Source organism: Pipistrellus hanaki, assembly GCF_964339955.1.
Source record: "Pipistrellus hanaki genome assembly, chromosome: 2".
In the NCBI taxonomy this organism is placed as follows: Eukaryota; Metazoa; Chordata; class Mammalia; order Chiroptera; family Vespertilionidae; genus Pipistrellus; species Pipistrellus hanaki.
Window position 1 is genome coordinate 126693333 of NC_140504.1, and position 22815 is coordinate 126716147.

A 22815-nucleotide genomic window follows, 5' to 3' on the forward strand; every position below is an offset into this window, starting at 1 on the left:
TGAAAATCGAGGTGGGAAAACATCTGTGGAGACTAGATAACCTTTAAAGATATATTCCAACCCCAAGGTTATGTTTTATTAATTTACTCTGCTTGCTAAGATAAACATGTTTTTCTATTAAAAGCAATTAGCAAACTTGATTTTTAATATATATATTTTATTGATTTTCTACAGAGAGGAAGAGAGAGGGATAGAGAGCTAGAAACATCAATGAGAGAGAATCATCGATCAGCTACCTCCTGCACACCCCCCACTGGGGATGTGCCCGCAACCAAGGCACATGCCCTTGACCGGAATCGAACCCAGGACCCTTCAGTCTGTAGGCCGACGCTCTACCACTGAGCCAAACCGGTTTCGGTGCAAACTTGATTTTTAATAGCATTGCCTTCTGGCACAACTTACCTATATTGAGTGTACATTTAAGAGGCAACAAAAATAGACTACTAAATCAAATCATCATGGATGGGGCCTTGGCACCTATAGATTTTAAAAAGCCCCACAGCTGACTCTCCTGGCTATAAACCATGAGATATAAATTTATGGTCTAGATCTGTCACCACACTTTTTCTATAAATTACCAAATAGTAACTATTTTAAACTTTCTTTGCTATATATGGTCATTATTGCACATTCTTCAATTTTTTTTTTTACAAATATTTTAAAATGGAAAAACCATGTTCTCAGCCTGCAGGCTGTACAAAGATAGACCACAAGACGAATAGGGTGTACAGACCACTGTTTAGCAACCAAATGAAGCAATCAATTGGATAATTTCTCGTTATAAAGTTTATGTCAATAGCTTTTAAGTTCTTATAAGCAAAAGTAGGTTTATACTCATATTAATTTTCCAAAACCATTGCTTAAAGTCAAATTTGCATCCAAAGCACTAGTTCTACATAGACAATTCTGAAGACAAAAGTACATGAATTAGCAGGTCTGGAAAGAGTAATACATAGAAGGCATTTTAAAAAACCATTATATATTTATTGTATCTTCAAAGAACAAAAAAGAGGATATACACTCCTCTCTCATGGAGTTAAGGCTAAATGAGATGCAAGACATGAGAGTACATGTCTCAATAGTTTCTCCTCCTTGAATATACCAACAAATGCTTATTGAACAAGTGGTACTTCTCCATGGGTAGACTGCCAGTTCCTGGAAAGCAGAGGCAATGTCCCTCTTTTTCCCACATAGCAAAGAGCTCAGGTAGAAGACAATTACTGTGAATGGATGAGGATGAATCTATCCCCAAAGGTTTTATTACTCACACAATGCCCAACCTCATGAGTTCTTAGTCTGCCTTCAACCTACATTACTCTAGCTTCACCTCATTGCTTTACTTCTGGACATAGCATCTAACCATAGCGAGTGTTTGTCAAAGGTACCCTGTACTTTCCTGCTCCCATCTTTGTTCACATGTCGAGCTTTCTATTCCCAAGAAATAGATACTTCTTCCATTCTGGTACTTCTTCCATTTCAACTGGTACTTCTTCCATTTCTCCCCAAAGGTTCCCCTCATCAACAGATAGATTCTTTTCTCAAATTATATCACTCAAACTATATTTTGGTTAGAAAGTATCTTCTGTAATGCCAATAGCACTTAGCAAATTACCCAAACTTGGGTCTTTTAACAAAATGTATGGGAAAGAATTAGGTTAAGTTTAAAACAAAAAGAAGGAAAGGTTAGTTTCCAAATTGTCATGGATTAATTTTTAAGATCCTGGCTTGCTATTTTTGAATATGCTGAGTGATTCAATCAGGACCATCCATTATTGTAGGTATTTTTGAAGTGCTCAAGGAAAACAGATAAGAATTGACAGCTGCCATTAATTTTAGATAGTACAATGTACTATACATTTTTAAAAGATTAATAATATAATTTTTTTTAAATTGAAGGCGTTTTCCATGTCTCTGATAACCTTGAAGGTATAAAATCAGAGGAACGACAAGAGCACTTTTTGAAGGAAGGCAAAACAAAAAAAATCTTGGGAGAGAAGGCTTACCTATCTTTTATAGGCAGCAGGGCTCTTTGAAGAAGGGTCTCCAAAAAGACGCCTGTCACAGAGCCAGAATCCTGTCCTCACAGCAGAAAGGTTGTACTGGGTGAACAGATGAACAAAATTAAAATTAGCTTAAAATACACTATTCTTACAACAACTTGGCTGAGAAAGCTCAATAGGGCCAAGAGTAAAGAATGTGCAAGTCTCGTTAAATTTCACAAAAGATTATAAAAACAAGTTTAAGTCTAAATAGATTTTATTACGGTGCTTATTCAATTTTGCCTTCCAACAAAAGGCTTAATAGTTTATAAGGTTTTGTAATCCCTCTGATCAAATTATGAGATGCAGAAATTCTCTGTTTTATATTTTTAATCCTCACCTGAGAACAAGCTTAGGGAGAGGAAGGGAGAAAGAGAGAAATTGGGTTGCCTTCCATGAATGAACCAACTAGGGATTGAACCTGCAACCCAGGTATGTGCCCCGAATGGGCATCAAACCAACAACATTTGGGGCACAGGACAATGCTCAACCACCTAAGCCACTGGCCGGGCAATTCTTGCATTTTTTTAAGAACATAATTAAGGACTAACAAAACTTTCACATTCACCTTCTTACCAACTTCCCAGTATTTGGTCTAAATATATGTTCACCAGAAATTATAATGCAAAATTTCTCTTATTTGGCAAACATTGTAGAAGACCTCACTCAACATCCCTTTTTATTTGCCTTTCTCCTATAGAAGGAGGAAAATAACATGTGGATCTCATAGCTTTCCTTTCAGCTAGAGGTGGCCACATATAAAAGTTCTGGACAATTTGATATACATGGAGATCTCTAGTAAAAGGAATTCCTTCAGGGGTAGAGGGGAGCCAAAATCACTAGAAGAAAGTTCTTTGTTCTTTCCTATCTAGAACAGAGAAACAGTGCCTAAAGGTAAAACCACCATTTTATAATCCTACTCGAGGCCTGGTGCACGAAAATTCATGCACTTGAGGGGGAGAGGGAGGGTTCCTTAGCCCAGCCTGCACCCTCTCACAATCCAGGACCCCTTGGGTAGAGTTCCTAGGTCTGGCCTGAGATCAGTGCCTATTGGGGCTTTCCTTCCCCAGGCTGCAGGCAGCTGGCCCCACCCCAATCGCTGCCACTGCTTGCCATCTGTGCAGCACTGCACCCTACCTCCCCTCCCCACCACCAGTGGCCTCCCTCTGCAGGTGACAGACTGGAGTGCAATGCCTTGGCTGGCCTGGGCCACCCTCTTTCTTTGTTGGGGGGCAGGGCCAGCCCTGCAAGGGGCTGGCTGCCTACCTGATCGCTCCTAACCGCTGGCCTGCCTACCTGATAACCCCTAACCACTCTGCCTGCCTGATTGCCCCTAACTGTTTGCTTGGGGGTGAGGCCAGCCCTGCAAGGGGCTATGGTGGTCTAGTCTCTGGTTGTTCCGGTTGTGATGCCTCTGGCCTTTTATTATATAGGGAGGTTAAATGCCACATATAAAGATGATGGCTCAAGAAGAAAAATGGTACCCCAATTCTTGATACCTTTATCTTGAAGATGGTATACTGGCCAAGAACTGCTTATTTGTGGACTTCCTGCCATGAAAGAAAAATAAACTTCTGTTTTGGACATATTAGTGAGGTTTTTTAAGTATAGCTAAAGACATTCCTCACTTATATTAGAATATTCAGATACACTATCAATACTCACAAAGTAAAAATCCAGTTTTATACTATTTCTAGGGATAAGAGTGTTAGAAAAACACTAGGGAAAAAGAAACTACAGAATAGATAAAATGAAGAAAAAATATATGCTTTAAGGGTCTAAAAAATTTCTAAGACTCATTTTCTCCAACCTGGGAAGCACTGCTTCTCCCTTTTCTCTGTACTCTCCAGTGATTTCTCTGTGCCTAACACTTAATATCTGTGAAAGCCTGCCTGAATATGATTTAATCTCACTGGTTCATTTTAGCAGAATTTCCCTAAAGATGCTAATCTGATATGGGAACCAGTTCATTTTCAGAGTAAGTTTACAGAAAAACAAAACCAAAAAAACCCATCATTTCATCTACCAGTTTCTTCCTGGTTCCAAATTGCTCTTCTGCAAATGGTCCAGAGCTGAGATGATAAAGAAGTTTAAAACAGCTTTTATAAAACAGCTAGAGGCTCAGTGCATGAATTCGTGTACAATGAAAGGAAATTAGAAGAAATATTTTAATATTGCTTTTTATCCTTTCTCTGTGTCAACCAAATTCACAATCGACAGATTAAAACACACCATACAATTGACACCAGCGAGAGCTTTATATGTATTGCTTATGTGCAAGTCAACTTAGCTTTTATATATATAATTAAACTTGCTTAATTAGACTTGCTTTCTGAGTTACTAGTAGCTAAACTTTTTCCAGCCCAGTGAAGCATCCTAACTTCTTTTTTAGGTAATTGTAAGCAACACAGCAAATATCAACATGAAGTAGATTATTATTGTAGATCTCATAGGGAGAAGAAAAGGTAAAATATTTAATTGTAGCAGTGTTTGACTATATTCTGCGCAGTGAGAAAATCTGAAGTCATTTTCAAGGCCCACCATTTCTTACTCCATTTCATTTGGGTCAAGTTTCTAAGCTTTCTAAATCTCCATTTTCTGTCTAATGAAAAAAAAAAAAAAAAAAAAAACCACACAAGATTATACCGAGTCTCCTATCTACCTTCTCCAGGAATTCTGTAAGGATCAAATGAGATAAGGCATGGGAAATGCTTCACAGACAGTTGGTTAAAGTAGATAACCAAATATTTGTTAAATGAGGAATAACACTATTACTGCAAAATTGGCATTATTGCATGTTCACATATAAACAAATGTTTTCCTTCCAGACTTTTCTAAAATCAATCATAAAAAACCTTAATGCTCAGATTACTCATCTTGCTTTACACCAAAAATAAATATTAAGACTAGTATCCTGGTGTATGGATTCGTGCACATTGGAAATTAATTAGAATATTTTAATATTGCTATTCGCACCTTTCTCTATAATAGAAGTGTCAACCAAATTCACCATCGACAATGACAGATCGAAACACACACATGCGACTGGAGACAACAGCTTTATATGTATAGCGCATGTATGAGTCAACTTAGCCATATATATATGCTAGCTTTGTAATATTCTTTGAATTATGCTTTTCAAACTTAGCTTTATTGAAGTCTTTATAAAATTTAACATTAAAACAAGCATCGATTTTAAATACTTAAAGGCAAATTTATACAAGACACTCACACATAAGACCAGAGTTCACAACATCCTTACTCCCTCTAGAATCAACTGGAAGTAATTTTGCCCCCCCAGGAGACACTTGGCAATGTCTGGAGACATTTTTGGTTTTCACAACTGGACATTGGGGAAGTATGCTACTGGCACCTAGTGGGCAAAGTTCTATAATACATAAGACAGTCTTCTACAATGAAGAATCATTTTGGCCCAAAATATCAAGCCTCATCAAGTCTTAACTAAAACCAAGTACATTACCCAACTTATAGAGCAAGTTCTGACCAGTGAAGAGTCTATGAAAAGACTATTAACAATAATAGAAAATCTATTTCCCATCTATTTGATTGAAGATACTCAAAAAGGAATGTGCAAAGTTAACCCTATAAATGGTTCAGCATCTCTTCCCTTCCTAAAGTTTCACTTTGAAAACTAATAATATTCAACATTTACTAAGATTTATAAGTAAAGGAAAGTGGCAGGCATTTCTAAGTGATACAAATTATGCCCAACAATCAAACTTCAAATCCTGTTATTCTCATTAAATAATCCTCAACAAGCTGAGAAAAAAAAATGGTGGTCCTTAAACCCGTTTTTTTGTATAAAACAGAATAAAATGATTCAAGATCTTCATAATATATTAATATACTTTAAAGAAAATTCTCAAAAAAATCTGCTCTTTGTGTTTCTGTTCAGGATACATACCCCTCCCCAGTGCCTTCCCTTCCCATTTGACCTACTCTAGTCAAGGCCCAGGCTAAAATTCAATTCCAACCTCACTCTTTTCCAACTTTTACACTCTGGCATGTCAGCAAAACTAAAAGTATATTAAGGGAAAGAAAGGGTTTAAACTGAACTACATGTCTTCAGAACTGGTAGTTCCTAAAATCTGTTTTCTGGCTATTCCTATTATATAGCAGAAATATTTAACTCTCCCCAGAAAAAGAAATGAAAAAACAAAAAGCTAAAATTTTACCTCCTCTTCACTTTCTTTATCTTCATCCTCTGAAGACTCTTCTTTGTTTTTCTTTTCATCTTCATCACTGCTAGATTCATCTGACAGAATTTCAGGACATTTGGTTCGCTTTGCTTTCCTTGCCATTCCAGAACTGTTCCTTTCCTTTTTGTTGCCTTTGCTAGAAGTTTTTTTAGATTTTGGCAATGGCTGCATAAAATAAAATAAACGCCAGTGAGGTATTTCCAAGTCAATCAACTATTTCTGAGACCTACTTCTCAACTCAATTCTTGTTTGTCTCAAGGTATATTTTCAAGATTAGCAGCTTTAGAGAATAATTCATGTTCAACAATGTGTCAAATTAATTTTTTTTTGTCTGAACTACCAATACCTTTCATTTGTATTATAAACACCTACGCAAGAGACTCTGCACAAATGTTTAAATATGTATTCTATGGTCTGACATGGGACTAGAAGCCCAAATATACACCACGTTAAGCTCAGTTATTTACACTTTATCAAGATAATACTTTGAATATTATAATTTATTACTTCCTTCCTATAAACATCAACTGCTGTCAAAGAAGGTTCCTATTTTAGGGGACCCTCAAATGAAAGGACTGGGAAGAATCATCCATTAATACATCCTGAATTTATGAACTATGTAGTTTATGTTCATATTACTTCTGGGCTCTATTTTCCATAATGTCAGTATTATATTCTCAAATGATTGTAAATATGTAATAAATACTGAATGTGTTGATAAATTAAGAACCACATAATCAATGCATTGCTCTTACTTTGACATTCAATTAAAGCACACACATTTAAAAAGAAAAGATCATGTGAAGAAAATTATTATATTAACCAACAAATTTAACTTTTAAGTGCTTTCTTAGGGGAGAATTTGCTAACTTCTAAAATTGAAAACCATAAATAATCCTGCAAATGGATGTGAAAAGATAAACTTATCTTTTAAAAAGTACTTATTTCTGAAAATTATAGGTATCTTTTGTTTTTGCTTGTTATTTTCTGCAATAAACAGACACATAAAGAAAAATGCCATAATATAACCTCAAGATACAGCCTATCTAACAAAAGAGTAATATGCAAATTTTCCGTATCTCTGCTATAAACACAACCCACACCCACCAGCCAATCAGGAATGGGTATGCAAATTAACCCAACCAAGATGGTCGCTGCCAGAGAGCAAGCAGGAGGCTTGGGTTTCCCCAGCAATGGAGGAAGCCAAGCTCCCTGCATACAATGGCCAGCTCTGGACTCCACTCAAGGCTACAAAGTTTCAATTATAGAAGATAAATAAATCCCAACAAAAATGGTAGCAGCCACAGACCGGAGAGAATAGGAGGCTTAGGTTTCCCCAGTGATGGAGAAAGCCAAGCTTTCTGTCCGCCCTGGCCTCTGCTCAATGCTACAAAGTTTCAATTATAGAAGATAAATAAATCCCAGATACCAATGCCTCCTCTTGGGTTGCGGGGGGGGGGGGGGGGGGGGGGGGGGGGGGGGGGGGGTGGCGCGCTGGCTGGCCTACAAACCACAAGAGGCCCCTCACCCAGGCTGCTCTACACCCCAAGGAAACTCCAAGGAAGTGCTTCTCAAAAGTGTGGTTCATGGATCCTGGGGTTTCCTGAGAACTTTTCAGAAGCTTGCAGGTCAAAACTATTTTTCTAATACCAAGACATTTATTAGCTCTTTCGCTGATTATGGAAAAGCAAAGGTAAAACAATTGTCACCTTAGTACTTACTAATTAAGCAGAGGCAGCAAACCTTGCTAATCATATTCCTTACAATCACGCACTAGCAGGAGGGAAAAGGTGTTTCATTTAAGGTGTCTCTGATGAAGCAGTAGATACTAATTGTATTTACTCTAAACTTTTGAGTACATGTTTTTAAAACATCTGTGTAACAAAATGGGAGGTACAACAGAGTAACTTTGGCTACAAATTGAAATTCACTGGTTTTCTCAAGAAACAAGCTTACACTATTGAACTATGACCTAAGGTAGCTACTTTTTTCATGGACCTCTATTTTTAAAAGAATAATTAAAAAAGAGAGGCTGTAAATAATTGATTTGTTACTAAAATTATACAAATTGGTCCTCACTTTGCCAGAAGGCTTTGGATTCATTAAGAAGTTCAAGATCCTCTTCACCAGTTCACTATTTACACCTGATCTCTCCAAATCAAGAACCTCACAGATGCTTTTTAACATGGCATTTCTAAATCTGAAAAAGAAAATAAAAGAAACCAAGGTGATTATGTAGGAAAGTTTATAAACGTCTCCACAATATAAACGCAATAGCTAACCAAACTGCTAGGCTACAAACATTTAACTAACATTTCTCTGAATCTTAGAAGTACTCCTAATAATTTTTGATTAGAGTATTAAAAATTGAAAACAACATTACCAATTAAATTCTAAATATAGTAAAAACAATACCTAAGTTAATTCATTAGGAAATAATGTAAAAAGTTTCAATACTATAATATTCATGGACTTGATCATTCTTCTCGGCTGCTGATTGTGACTAAATATTACATTTCCCTCTTAACATTCCTACTATATAATGTTTTAAGGAAGGAAAAGATAATAAATAATTCCTTTTTTTAATGCGAGAATTGTTATTTTATTAACAAATAAAACATGTACACAATCTATCTATTCCTTTTCTTCGCTGTGCAGCTTAGCATTGAAACTGGTGGCTCTGATGGCCAACTGAGCTTCTCCTTCCGCAATACAATGGCTTTGCCATTCTTTGAGGAGATGCTGTGAGCAATTTCAGCACAGTAAGGTTTGCTGCACATAAGCAGCACTTCAAGCTCCTTGACATTGTGGACCAAAGACTTCCGAAAGCCACTGGGCAGCATGTATGTGCTCCGTTATTGGGCATTAAGATCTGGCCCTTGAATCTTTTTATTGTCAGTGTCTCTGGGTTTCCATCAGTTCTGCTTAATTTTGATATATTGGTCTGACTGGTGCCTGATGAACTTCTTTTTGATAATCTTTGGTTTTATGAGAGGTTTGAGTGCAGCCAAGGATGACAAGTAGGAGATGGTTGCCACCTCCATAGGCAATATGGAGGAAGAGGATTAGAGTTCTTAAGCTACAGGGAATTTAATAAATAAAAACTCTCATATATTATCTTGTTTGCATTATGGTGAAGGACATTGTTTCTATCAAAGTTATCTTCAAGACAATTAAATAGTACCTATAAGTGGAGGAACAGAATGGCTGACAGAACAGGAGTGAGAGAATAGTGTTCACTATATTCCCTTTAGACTTTTTGAAATTTTGACTGTGAATGATTTGCCTGTGTATATTGTTCTTCCAAGAAATAAAATCATCTTTGCAATTTCAATAATCTTGATACCCATTATTTATGGAAAACTAATTAAGATCCTAAGTTAATGGTTATGAAGACAAATCAGATCCAAGCATTTAAAGCAAAGAATTAGCAGTCTACGTATGTGTGGCCACATTAAATATTTAAAAATAAAATTTAAAGCACATAGATCAGCCCAGCCAGTGTGAGTCAGTGGTTGAGCATTGATCTATGAATCAGGAGGTTTGATTGCTGGTCAGGGCATAATACAAGCCTGGGTACCCAGTGTGAGGTGTGCAGGAGGCAGCTGAGATCAATGATTCTCTCTAATCCTTGATGTTCCTCTTATCTCTTCCCCACTCCCTTCCTCTCTGAAATCAATAAAAAATATATTTTAAAAAACCACATTGATCAAAACATGATATTTATAAAAAATAACTTACTTTTTCAACATTTCTTCCTTCTTTTTATATTGGGTACTTCCTTTTTCAAATGGAAAGCCACTGAATTGACCCACATTCTTCTTCAATGAGGAAACCTGAAAATGTTTCTATTATTAATACTACTTATTACCCAGTAATGTACACAAGAAAAAGTTCAAGCCTGCATCTTTATTTTCACATCTGTCTCTAAGCTACAATACTGGTTTATGCAAAATTTCTTATTCACAATTGAAAACTATACTTATTACTAAAATATTATATACATAATTATTGAAGTTTCTTTGTATTATTGACAATATTTTAGATGTCCTCTATTTCCCCCCCCTTTATTACCCTCCATCCAGAACCCAACCCACTCCATGCCTTTACCACACAACTGTCTGTCTCCATGAGCCATGCATACAATGTATAAGTTCTTTGGTTAAGCCATTCTCTTTCCTCCCCTATCTCCCTTCCCTCTGACATCTATCAGTCTGTTCCATGCATTCATGTCTCTGGACTTATTTTGTTCATCAGTTTACTTTGTTCATTAGATTCTGCATAAGTGAGATCATGTGATATTTGTCTTTTACTGGCTTTTTTCACTTAGTATAATAATCTCCAGGTCCATTATAAAAGGCTTATAAAGATAATTTTTTGAAAACGAGAATGTGAATAAATTATCTAACCCTACAACTCAAAGAGTTAGAGAGCAACAAGAAAAGCCCAGTGTAAGCAGAAGGAAGAAAATAATAAAGATCAGAGTGGAAATAAATGACATAGAGAAAAACAAAAACAAAAACAAAAAACATACAAAAGATCCCAAGAGCTGGTTCTTTGAAAGAATAAACAAGATTGATGAACCTCCAGCCAGGCTCACCAAGAAGCATAAAAATGAAATTAGATCGCTGATTTACACCATACACAAAAACAAACTCAAAATGGATAAAGGTCTTAGATGTAAGATGGGAAACCATAAAAATCCTACAAAACTCCATAGGCAGCAAAACAGCAAACATGTTGTAGCAATATCTTTACAGACACAGCTCCTAGGCAATGGAGACTAAGGAGAAAATAAACAAATGGAACTACATCAAAATAAAAAGCTTCTGCACAGCAAAAGAAACTGTCAACAAAACAACAAGAAAGCCCACTGCATGGGAGAACATTGCCAATGATAACATACATAATAAAAGGTTAATATGCAAATGACCGAATGGTGGAATGACCGGTCACTATGATGTGTGCTGACCACCAGGGGGCAGACACTCAATGCAGGAGCTTTCCCTGGTGGTCAGTGTGTTCCCACCGGGGGAGCATTGCTCAGCCAGAAGCCAGGCTTATGGCTGGTGAGCACAGTGGCAGTGGTGGGAGCCTCTCCTGCCTCCATGGCAATGCAAAGAATGTCTGACTGGTGGCTTAGGCCTACTAAGCCACCAGTCAGACATCCCCCCAGGACTCACGGATAGCGAGAGGGCGCAGGCCAGGCTGAGGGACACCCTCAAGTGCACAAATTTCATGCACGGGGCCTTTAGTTTCAAATAAGGATTTAACCCCCAAAATTTACAGAGAACTCACACAACTTAACAAAAGGAAGATAAAAAATCCAATCAAAAAATGGGCAAAGGATCTAAATAGACACTTTTTGAAAGAGGACATGTAGAAGGTCCAGAGACATATGAAAACATGCTCAAAGTCACTAATCATCCGAGATGTAAATCAAAATGAGATACCATCTCACACCTGTCAGAATGGCTATCATCAACAAATCAACAAACAACAAGTGCTGGCGAGGATGTGGAGAAAAAGGAACCCTACTGCACTGCTGGTGGGAATGCAGACTGAAACAGCCACTGTGGAAAACAGTATGGAATTTCCTCAAAAAGTTAAAAATGAAACTCCCATTTGACCCAGTAATCCCACTTCTAGGACTATATCCCAGGAAACCAGAAACACCAATCAGAAAGGATACACGCACTCCTATGTTCATAGCTAAGATTTGGAAACAGCCTAAATGCCTAATAGCAGATGACTAGATTAAAAAACTGTGATACATCTACACAATGTAATACTATGCCACTATAAAAAAGAAGCAACTTTTACCATTTGCAACAGCATGGATGGAACTGGAGAACATTATGCTAAGTGAAATAAACCAGTCAGAGAAAGATAAATATCACATGATCTCACTCATATGTGGGATATAATGATCAACATAATTTGCTGAACAAGCATAGATCCAGAAATAAATGGCAGGAGAGAAGAAGGTTAGAGAGCAACCAAAGAACTTGTATGCATGCATATTAGCATAACCAATGGACACAGACCCTGGGGCAGTGGGGGCTTGCCTGGGGTGGGAATGGCTGGGGGGAGGGTTGAGTCAATTGGGGAAAAGGAAGACATTATGTAAAACTTTAAACGATGTGTGTGTGTGTGTGTGTGTGTGTGTGTGTGTATATAAATTTTGATTTTGGACAAATTAAAAAAAATAAAAGGAAAAGAAATCCACACAAAAAATAAAATAAAAAAGGGAAACGGTGGATAAGGGAGGATTACTATATATGTTTCCTGCCTATGAGTCACTTAGTACCCTGTTTCCCCGAAAATAAGACAGTGTCTTATATTAATTTTTGCTCCCAAAGAAGCGCTAGGTCTTATTTTCAGGGGATGTCTTATTTTTCCATGAAGAAGAATACGGTACACATTTATTGTTAAATGAAAATAAAGGAAATTTATTAACTGTATACGGTACGGTAGTACGGTAGTTGTCAACATAAACCAGACAAACTGTGAATCCTACAGTATCAAGAATTTACTCATTTATTCAATGACAATCATGTTATCATCTGGAACATCATCATAACAATCCAATTCCTGAATTTCCTGGTGAATTTCTTGTGACTCCATTTCTTTCAGAATCAGTGGACCAAATCTCTCATGTTTAGCCTAGGGGGCCTTATTTTCGGGGGGATGCCTTATATTTCACTCAGAAGGAAACCTGCAAGTAGGTCTTATTTTCGGAGGATGTCTTATTTTCAGGGAAACACAGTAGTTGGCTCAGATAGACAGTGGTGTTATCTCGGTGCTTGCATTCAAATAATCCTTATTTTATTTATTAACTAGATGCCCTGTGCATGACCTAGGAGGCGGTGGGGGTTGGGGGGGTGTCCCCTAAGCCTTGCCTGTGCTCTCTCACAGTCTAGGACCCTTTGGCGGATGTTTAGTCCCTCTCTCATCACTGCCACTGTGCTCGCCAGTCATGAGCCCGGCTCGCTGAGTGGTGCTTCCCCTGTGGGAGTGCACTGACCCCTGGTGGTCAGTGCACGTCTTAGCAACCGGTCATTCCGCCATTCAGTTGATTTGCCTATTAGCCTTTTAATATATAGGATTATATAGGATGGCCCCCAAAGCACTAGAATAGGGGTGTCGAACTCAATCAGAGAAGGGGCCAAAATCTAAAATCCAGCCTAAATCGCCGGCCGAATGGTTTACTGAACAGTCATAAACTGACAATGTCATAAACGGCTGGATTTGGCCCGCGGGCCTTGTGTTTGACACATGTGCACTAGAAGAGTGATGTTGGCAATTCAGACATACTAAAGAGAAGCCATAAAGTGCTTCCTTTACGTGAAAAGGTGAATAATGTATTATAGGTATAAGATATTTTTGAGAGACCACATTCACATAGCTTTTATTATAGTATCCTATCTTATATAATAAAAGGCTAATAACCAAATTGTTCCCTTGGGAGTTTGACAGACTCCTATGACATGCGCTGACACTAAGGAAAGCCCAAGCCGGCAGCAGGGGGAAGGATTTGATCGGCCCTGATCACCGGCCAGGCCTAGGGACCCTACCCGGGCATGAATTTCGTGCACCGGGCCTCTTGTATTGTTATAATTGTTCTACTTCATTACTGCTTAGGGTTAAACTCTTACTGTGTCTACTTTAGAAATTAAACTTTATCACAGGTATATATGCATAGGTCCAATACTATCCTTGGTTTCAGGAATTACTAGGGGTCTTGGAGCAGCTGTTGCCAACTGGTGGTCTGTGAACCACTGGTGGACCATGAAGTCCGAAAGGTTGGCAACCACTGTCTTCGAATGCATCCCATGCAGATAAGAGGTGACTACAGTAAAGTAACTCAGTAAATGAAACACTGATTTTAAGAAATCTATTGGAAAAGAAGTACCAACTAATTTATCAGTTATTTGCGCAAAAAGACATATAATTATACTGTTTATTCTGGATGACTAAAAAAAAAAAAAAAAAAATCCAAAAAAATAATTTCGTATACAATTAAAAAACCCACTAAAATCATCACAATCTGACATTTCAGAAAGGCATAAAAACAAGTTCAGTAGAAAGAGTCCTGGATATTGCAATCCTAATTGCTAATATCCAGCTATGTATCCTGTGATAAATAATTTAGAAAATATGTGTCTCAGTTTGTTCACTTTTATGGTATGGAAATTAAACTAGCTGTTGGCTAAAAGTCCTTCTAGGACTAAAATTTGCTTCTATTGTAAAGTATTTTAAATACATAAATATGCTACTAGGTTAAAGGTATAAAAAGGTCTTACTGTGCCTGGTCTGTTGTAAAGTAGTTTATGTAGATTTCTAAGTTCATCTGTTTTCTTCTTACTCAGAAAATAATGTATCCTTTCAATTTCACACAGTTTCTGCCCCTTTCCTAGAAAAAAAAACACCCATAATAATTAAAGTTAAATACCATTATGTGTTAATGCACTTGCAAACTTAATGAAAAATATTTTATAACATAATTTACATAACTTTTGCTTTAATATGGCAAACTAAATAAAATAATACCAATGCTATAATACTACTTAGTAAACACTAAAAACTAAGCATTGGTAATCATAATTTTTGTATTTAGGCATTTTCATCATAAAATGAAAGAACACAGAATAAACTTACCTTGTGCAATTGTAAATGGCTCTCTTTGTAAAGAAGAGACTTGCATTGTCAACCTCTCTACTTTTTTCTTTTCCCTCTTGCCTTCCACGATGAGACTCTTTTCTAGAAATTAATACCTCTTGATTAACAAGTTGAAATATATTAACTATTGTATAAATATATAGGAAATAATCACAGAAACTTAATACCATACTCTTCTCCTTAATAGGATTTTTGAGAATATAACATTAACAGATGAAAATACTTGATCAGTTAACAGCAACACCAAATTTTTGAGTAATATTATACTAACTTGACAATCTCACAGGGGATCCAATATTTTAAAAAATCAGAAAGCAAACAAATTTATATTCAACTATAATTATTGCTATCCAAGTCCAGTCACTGTAAAAAATTGCCAAGGTCCTCACTTAGCTTATTCCTTAATTAGACATAATTCTATTATTGTATAAATATATAGTAAATAACTTAAATTCAACTTATATCACAGAAAACAGCTTAGACAAGATTATATTGTAAAAACTTAAAAGATATACAGAAAAGCAACAATTTAGTTGATTGACAGAAAAGAAAACAAAGGACCTTATGACAAAGCAGCCTGGAGTTACTATGGATAGGGTAAAATTCTACAAGTTTACATTTAATGCAAACAAGTGGGAGGGCATTACTTTGTACTTTAATAAATGATGTTCATAATTGCGATCATAAATCATCCCCAAAATGTTAAATTCTGTCTAGTCCAATAGAGAACATATACTTTAAAATGTAAAACACTAAGCTGGCTTTTCTAAATCCATTTATCTGACTGAGATCAAGTCAGATAAATAAGAGGACCCCATACTATAATGTTGGCAATCCTTCCAGTCATTGATCTGAATGTTTATTTTGTGTAAAGCTGTATTAGCTACAAGGGAAGGTTGAGGAGATGATTATGACAGTGACTATCTTTTAGAAGATCATGCTTGGGGGAGAGAGGACGAGGAAGAAGAGAATGAGACACAAATATCATACTCAAAAGTAGTTGATGACAGAACACTTTAAAAAAAATATATATTTTATTGTTTTTGTTTTTTTTTACAGAGAGGAAAGGAGAGGGATAGAGAATTAGAAACATCGATCAGCCACCTCCTGCACACACCCACGATGCGGATGTGCCCACAACCAAGGTGCATGCCCTTGACGGGAATCGAACCTGGGACCCTTCAGTACACAGGCCGACGCTCTATCCACTGAGCCAAACCAGTCAGGGCCAGGACACTTTTAATAAAGACACAAACAATTCTGAGAGTTGAGGAAAGAATATCTTTGGATTAGGAATCCAATGAGGATCAAAACATTGGAACTGGCTTTGAAGGACAGTTAAGATTTGGAGATGTAAGGATTTGCACATAGAAGCATGGAATAGACTGTCAAATCTCAGAGGGAAGGTGTGGGTGGGAGGGAAGAGATTAACAAGAATTTGTATGCATAACCCATGGACACAGGCAATAGTGTGGTAAAAGCCTGGGGCAAGGGGGCTAAAAGGGTCAATGGGAGAAAAAGGGGGCATATGTAATACTTTCAACAATAAAGATTTTAACAAATCAAAAGGATTTGCACAGAAAGCATTAGGGAAAGAGGATTCCAGCAGGTAAATTCTGGCGATGGTATACAGAAAGGAAAGCACCCAAAAAGCAACTCCTGTCACCCTACTTTCTTTCTTTGAGTGATTTAAACCATTAGGCTTGAGTTAAATACCATGTATAAGCTAATAATTTTCCTGGTCTATCTCAAGTCCAGAGTTTTTTCCCCAGCTTCAACTAACTGGGCTGCCACTGGACAGCTCTACTTCCTGTCCTATAGACACCTCACTAAATATATCAAAAATAGAAGTCATAATCATCTCCAAACTCACTCACCTTCATGAATTCTATTTTCCAGAAAATGGTAACATTATCCATACAGATGCCAAAGATAGAAATCTAGGAATCATCTTTTACTAGGCATTCCCCTCAAGTCCTGCCAAGAAAACTATTGCTAAAAGTCAATTAATCCCTTATTTGGTACAGACTTCATTGCCTTTTCTTATGCCTCAGTAGGATACTTAAATTTTCAGGGCTAAGTAGGATAAAAACGTCTGAAATTCTTGTTGTTCCATTGAGACCTAAATTGAGGAATAATAAATCTGAACTACTTGGGAATATATATTTTTAAATTTCATGTTGAAATTCATGATCTCTGTGGCATCTAAATCCTGTCTTTATTTTATTTTTTAAGTATATTTTATTGATTTTTATTATTTATTTATTTATTTATTTATTTTTACAGAGAGGGAGAGACAAAGTTAGAAACATTGATGAGAGAGAAACATCCATCAGCTGCCTTCTGCACACCTCCCACTGGGGATGTGCCCACAACCAAGGTACAAGCCCTTAAATGGAATCAAACCCAGGACACCTCAGTCCACAGGCCGACGCTCCATCACTGAGTGAAACTGGCTAAGGCCCAAACCCTGTTTTTAAAAACGACTAAAAACAAGCCCTAGCTGGATGGCTCAGAGAATAGCATGCAGACTGAAGGGTACGGGGTTTGATTCTGGCCAAGGGTACAAGCCCAGGTTGGGTGGCTGGATCCCCAGCTAGGGGCGTGCAGGAGGCAGCCTATCAATGATTCTCTCTCATCACTGATGTTTCAAATAACTCTCTCCCCCTTTTCCTTCCTCTCTGAAATCAATAAAAAAACCAAAACAAAAAACAAACAAAAAACAACTAAAAAATAAAAGACTAAAAATAAAAACAAAAAAAGCTGGAGGAGAAAGTGCTGAGAAAATCTTGAACCAGTAGATATTACAGCCCATTTTGTTATGGGACTATGCATAGTTAACAAAATAACATTTTTTTCCTAAATGTGGACATGCTCCCTTCTTAGAGCACTTACCACTTTAAACAAACAAAAGGCAGACCATTCTGTGTTCCCTCAACCCAGACTGTACTTATAAAACGCTGGATGTGGACTGACTAGTTTTGGCTTAAAAGAAATGAAGAGTTAAACCTGCTTTTTTAAACACTTCATGTGTACGTCTCCCCCAGCGTGGCTGCGTTGTAGCCACATATGGAGCCCAGAGTAGGCTGATAGCATCTCAGAATGTGAAGATCTCTCACTGGGATGTTCGGGTGGCTGAAGGTTTCCTGGGCGCTGCCTCCTCTCCTCTGGAGGAGCTGATGCAGCCGGCGCCTCCCCTCAGCCCCCCAGGTTCTCCTGTTTCACGCCTCCCGTCAAACGGTGAATGTTCTCCCTCAACCCTGAAACCCAGGCGGCGCTGAGCTCCCATTTCACTTTCTTTCGCAGCTCTGAGCTCAGTGCTTTCACTCGCAACCACTTTCTCAAGGAGCAACAGCTGCCCCGTCACCAGTTTCTCCGAGAAAGGAACGCCCCGAGGCCTTAGAAACTCAGCAAACAGATTAAACGGGTCCAGGACTAACCTTCAGCTCGGCGTGTCGCTTCACTCCAGACTTTACAATAGCCTCAAAAGGCAACAGATTTAAAAATAAAACAATACCTTATTGACATAAAAGAGGCTACGAGTTTTAAAAAACAGGTCTGAAACTTCCAAACTTCCAGCCCAAGGGCAGAAACCTTACAAAAGCATTCTGATGCTGAGGCGTCAACTGCACCCCACAAGGCACACTCACAACACCTACAGTGTGTTTGATAAAAACCGGGATCCACCAAGTTAATCCTCTGCGGTTGCTCAACACAAAGCCAGAGACGAGATTTCGCTTTCTTGCCGGACACGCCAATGTAGTGCCTCTGAGCGCCAAAGAGCCAGAAATCTTATTATTTCCTGTAAAACCCATCCCTCGGGGACAGGGCTGCCCACCTTTCTCCTCTTCCTCGTCCTCGTCCTCCTCGTCGTCGTCTTCCTCCTCCTCCTCCTCCTCCTCCTCGCTTACCTCCTTCGGGCCGGGGATTTCGGGCTCCTTCTCGGCCGCGGGCTGCTCGGGGGTTCCCTCTCCCTCCGCCGCCGCAGGGCCCGGGGACGACATGCTGGCGGCCTGCGGGCGGGAGGACGCGGGCGCCTCGGTCTCCGCGCCTCGGGCGGGAGGGACGGGCGGCCCCGACCCCCCGCCCCTCAGGGCCCAGGACCCGGGGCCGCGGGACACCCTCCTCCCCGCCCCCGGCCCTCAAAGCTGCCCCTCCGGGACCCGGACAGCGGCGCTCCCTCCCCCGGGCCGGCCCTCCCACTCCGCCCGCGGGCCGGGAGACCCTGAGGCGGGAACCGCGGGGCGAGCCGCCCCTCCCACCCCCTCCCCTCCGGCCGCGCCGCGTCCCCTCCCCCCGCCCCAGGCCGCTGTCCGAGGCCGCGGCGGACGGGCGAGGCCCGCGGAACCCTCCGGCCCCCCGCCCCGGGGCAGCCCTCACCAGGGGTCGCGGCCGCCGCGGGCCGGGCGCGCGTGGGCACGGGGGCGCTCTGGGAGGCGACGGCGGCGGGCGCGGAGGAGAGGGCGCGCGGACGCTGTCTGGCCTGGCGCTCGCGCCGCGCTCCCCGCTCCCCAGAATCAACAAGATTTTCAAAATGGCGGTTCGGGCAAGAAAGCGGGAATGCGGCGGCCAATCAGGGCGCGGGCCGGGGCTGGCGCGCGCGCGCGGGGGGCGGGGCCGGCGGCGCCTCCGCGGGAAAGCGGCGGCGGGCGGAGCGGGGCCGCGAGCGGTCGTGGGGCCGCGCCCGGAGGCGCGCGCTCCGCTCTCGCGCGGGGCTGCGCTGGGCGGGCGCTAGGGGGCTTGCGTGGGTTCCCGGGCCTGTGGGGGGCGGGAGGGAGGGGGTGCCGGGCGCGGGGGAAGGGGCGTGGCCACGGGCCGGGCCGGCGGGCCGCGGGTGGGAGAGAAGTTTGCAAACCTTGGCGTCGCTGTCTGCAGTATTTCGGGTGAAATGAGCGCTCCCGGTTAGGACCCAGAGCTCTTGTTGGCCACCACTGAGGACCCCGCCGCCACGTCGCCGGGGACAAGTAGATTTCCAGACCTGTACCTGGAAGGGGGAATGGTGTGTTGGTTATAATAGAGGAAACGAGCATTGTCCAGGCCAGACCCTTCCCTCATGAGTTCTAGCCCAGTGGTCGGCAAACTCATTAGTCAACAGTACATCGACTGAAATTTCTTTTGAGAGCCACATTTTTTAAACTTAAACTTCTAAAGCCATTCTTCAAAATAGACTCATCCAGGCCGTGGTATTTTGTGGAAGAGCCACACTCAAGGGGCCAAAGAGCCGCCTGTGGCTCTCGCGGTTTGTCGACCATGGTCCTAGGCCATCTCCACAGATCTTTATATCTCAACACTTCAAAAACTGAATGCACTATTGCTCTTCCTCAAATATTCTCCCGTTCTGTATGGGATTCTCTTCATTTTCCCCCAACAACTAAGCCACTAACTAAAGGATCCTTGGACTTAATGGAAATAGGATACATCCAAAAACAAAAATAAATGTGCCTGGATGGACTTCGGATTGCAGCGCAAAATTAGACATTTCTTTTGAATCTCTTTTCCTTTTAGGGCCCTACCAAAAACATAAGCAAATCTTGTCATTCCAACCTCAAACTTTATACCATTTCCCATTCCACTGACGCCATTTGAATCCCGTCCCTTCTTTTCTTTTGCATGGATTTCCACACAGCCTGCCACTCACTGGTCAGGTGGCTTCCATATTGTCACCCCATCACCTACTAGTCACAAAGCAATCAACATATTGTTTTAATCAGATTGGGTACTCTTCTTGCTTAAAGCTCTCTCATGGCTTCCCTCATACTTGGAGTAAAATTCAAGTACAGTGGTTTATAAGGTCCTGAGTTATGCAGTTGCTGACAGCCTTGATCTCAACTCTCCAACACAGTTGGCTGTTTCAGCCACACAGCCTGCCTTCATGTTTCTCCATAAAGACAAGCTCATTCCTACCTTGACCTTTCCACTTACTTTTTTCTGCTAGGACTGCTTTTCCCTCAGAAATTTCAAATGATTTGTTGCACCTTCACATCATTTAGCTCTATGCTCAAATGTTTCTCCTTCCTCAATACCATCACTTGCCCCTAACCATCCTCCCCTGCAGGCCTGGTGGTAGTGAGGAAGGAGATGCATTTGCACATAGAGCTAAATGATGGGGATCATATGTTTTGTTTAAATATGTAAGGTCTGAGATTCCCTCCCGTTAGCATCTAAATGGAGACTCAGAATAGCAGCTGGATGCAAGAGTCTGGCATTCAGAGGAAGAATCTCTAGCTCAAGATATAAATTTAGCAGTTGTCAACATGTACATGGTCTCTAAACCCTGGGGCCAGATGCGTTCACTAACTGAATATTGGTATAGATGAGGAAAGGTTCAAGGTTGTACCTTGGAGCTCTTCAATGTTTAGAGGGTCAGGAGAGGAAGAGGAACCAGCAAAGGAGATAAGAAGGAGCAACTGTAGCCAGTGAAGTAGGAGGAAAATCAAGTGAATGTTGTGTTTCAGAAGCCAAGGGAACAATTGTCTAAGAGGGAGAGGGTGGTTAACTGGGTCAGACGCTGCTTTTAAAGGTCAGTTGAGAAGAGAACTGAGAATTGGCCATCTGATATAACAATGATGAATTATATATAACTGACAACAGCTATTTCTGTGGAGTGGTGAGTATGACGGTGCCAGGAGTGGGGATATAGAGAGACAGATAGGCTAGGAATGGATTCTGATGATCTTTTCAGAAATGTTGGTGTTCAGGGGAGCAGAGAAATGGGGAAGTTAGCTCAAAGGGAGTCTGTTGTTTAAGAATGAAGATACAATTGTATATTGATGAGATGATGGGGATGAATCAGTGAGAGGGAAACATTGATGAAAGATGGAGGGGCAATAGCTGGAACTGAGCGACCTACAGTAGATATGTCAAGTTGGGTTCTCTAAGGAGATGCTGAAGCAGAATTTGAGGAGCTAGAAATTTATTAGGGATCAGCACCTGTGAAACAAAGGGGGAAGGAAGCAGGATTGTACAGAGGAAGAAATCCAACTGTGAATCAGATCTGACAAAGCTTCAGCCAGCCCCGTGGGAGCTCTGGAGTGAGTATTCTTCTTCTGAGTGTTCTGCCTGGCTGGGCTTTTATAGGCCAACCTTGCTTACTGCATGCAAGCTGTCCCAGTAAGGGCATGACCTCATACGCAGTGACTCCACAGCCATAGCAGACCCTGAAGGAGCTGACAGATGGAGGCTCCTGACTACAGACTCTGCAACTGGGCCTTGGAAGGGGGATCTGGTGGCACATTTCCATGTTTCCAGATGAGAGGTGACAGAATCTAGTGCACAAGTGGAGGAATTGTCCTTAGAAGGAACATGGGCAGTTTTAAACACGGAGTATATGTGTACCCTCACTATGTGGGTTTTGGCAGATGTGGTGGAAGTTTTAGAAGTCCATTAAGTTTTTCAGTGAAGTCAGTAGCAAAATCATTGTCAATGAGTGAGTGTGGGAGAGGACTGTTGCAAGTTTCAGGAGAAAGGACACATGAGTTTGGTAGGAGAATGGGGATGGATGGATCAGGGGATGTAATATGGTTGCCTGGAAGCTGTTAGGCGCATCCAGTGGGAATAGTGACCATGAAGTCCAAGTGAGACCAGTTAGGATTATTATTTTTCTCCAGACATATTCAGCTCCCCAGGAGGAGATGTGAAGATGGCAAAGGTTTGGGTTTAATCAGGTTAGGATTTTGCCAGGCAAGTATGAAGACGAGAGAAGCGTAAGTGAGGTGATATATGGGCAGGACAATGAACATGATGGTGTATAGAATCTGAGTTGAGTACGGAGGAAAGTAAAGACACTTAATGAAATTGGGCAAGATCTTGATGTCTTTGTTGCATTTATCACTACCTGAAATGTCATTGCCTGTCATCTGGGTAAAACAGTAGGT

General features: G+C 40.4%; 1 protein-coding gene, 1 long non-coding RNA gene and 1 pseudogene across 3 annotated transcripts in view; all 3 read right to left on the reverse strand.

Annotated features, from left to right (window-relative positions):
• The window catches only part of DEK (DEK proto-oncogene), a 34619-nt gene extending 15116 nt beyond the window's left edge, over window positions 1-19503 (reverse strand). The window contains exons 1-7 of the mRNA XM_084872782.1: window positions 19322-19503; window positions 18780-18954; window positions 14921-15022; window positions 14566-14675; window positions 10001-10095; window positions 8339-8459; window positions 6236-6424 (exon numbers count right to left, since the gene is read on the reverse strand). Of these exons, the coding sequence (XP_084728908.1) occupies window positions 6236-6424; window positions 8339-8459; window positions 10001-10095; window positions 14566-14675; window positions 14921-15022; window positions 18780-18945 (783 nt within the window). The 5' untranslated portion in view covers window positions 18946-18954; window positions 19322-19503. The remainder of the gene's footprint in view (window positions 1-6235; window positions 6425-8338; window positions 8460-10000; window positions 10096-14565; window positions 14676-14920; window positions 15023-18779; window positions 18955-19321) is intronic.
• The window catches only part of LOC311616863, a 569237-nt gene that overhangs the window by 15116 nt on the left and 531306 nt on the right, over window positions 1-22815 (reverse strand). The gene's annotated exons all lie outside the window — the stretch shown is intronic.
• Window positions 8894-9303, reverse strand: LOC311617435 (large ribosomal subunit protein eL32-like; annotated as a pseudogene). The gene has a single exon. The product of its transcript is annotated as a large ribosomal subunit protein eL32-like (transcript).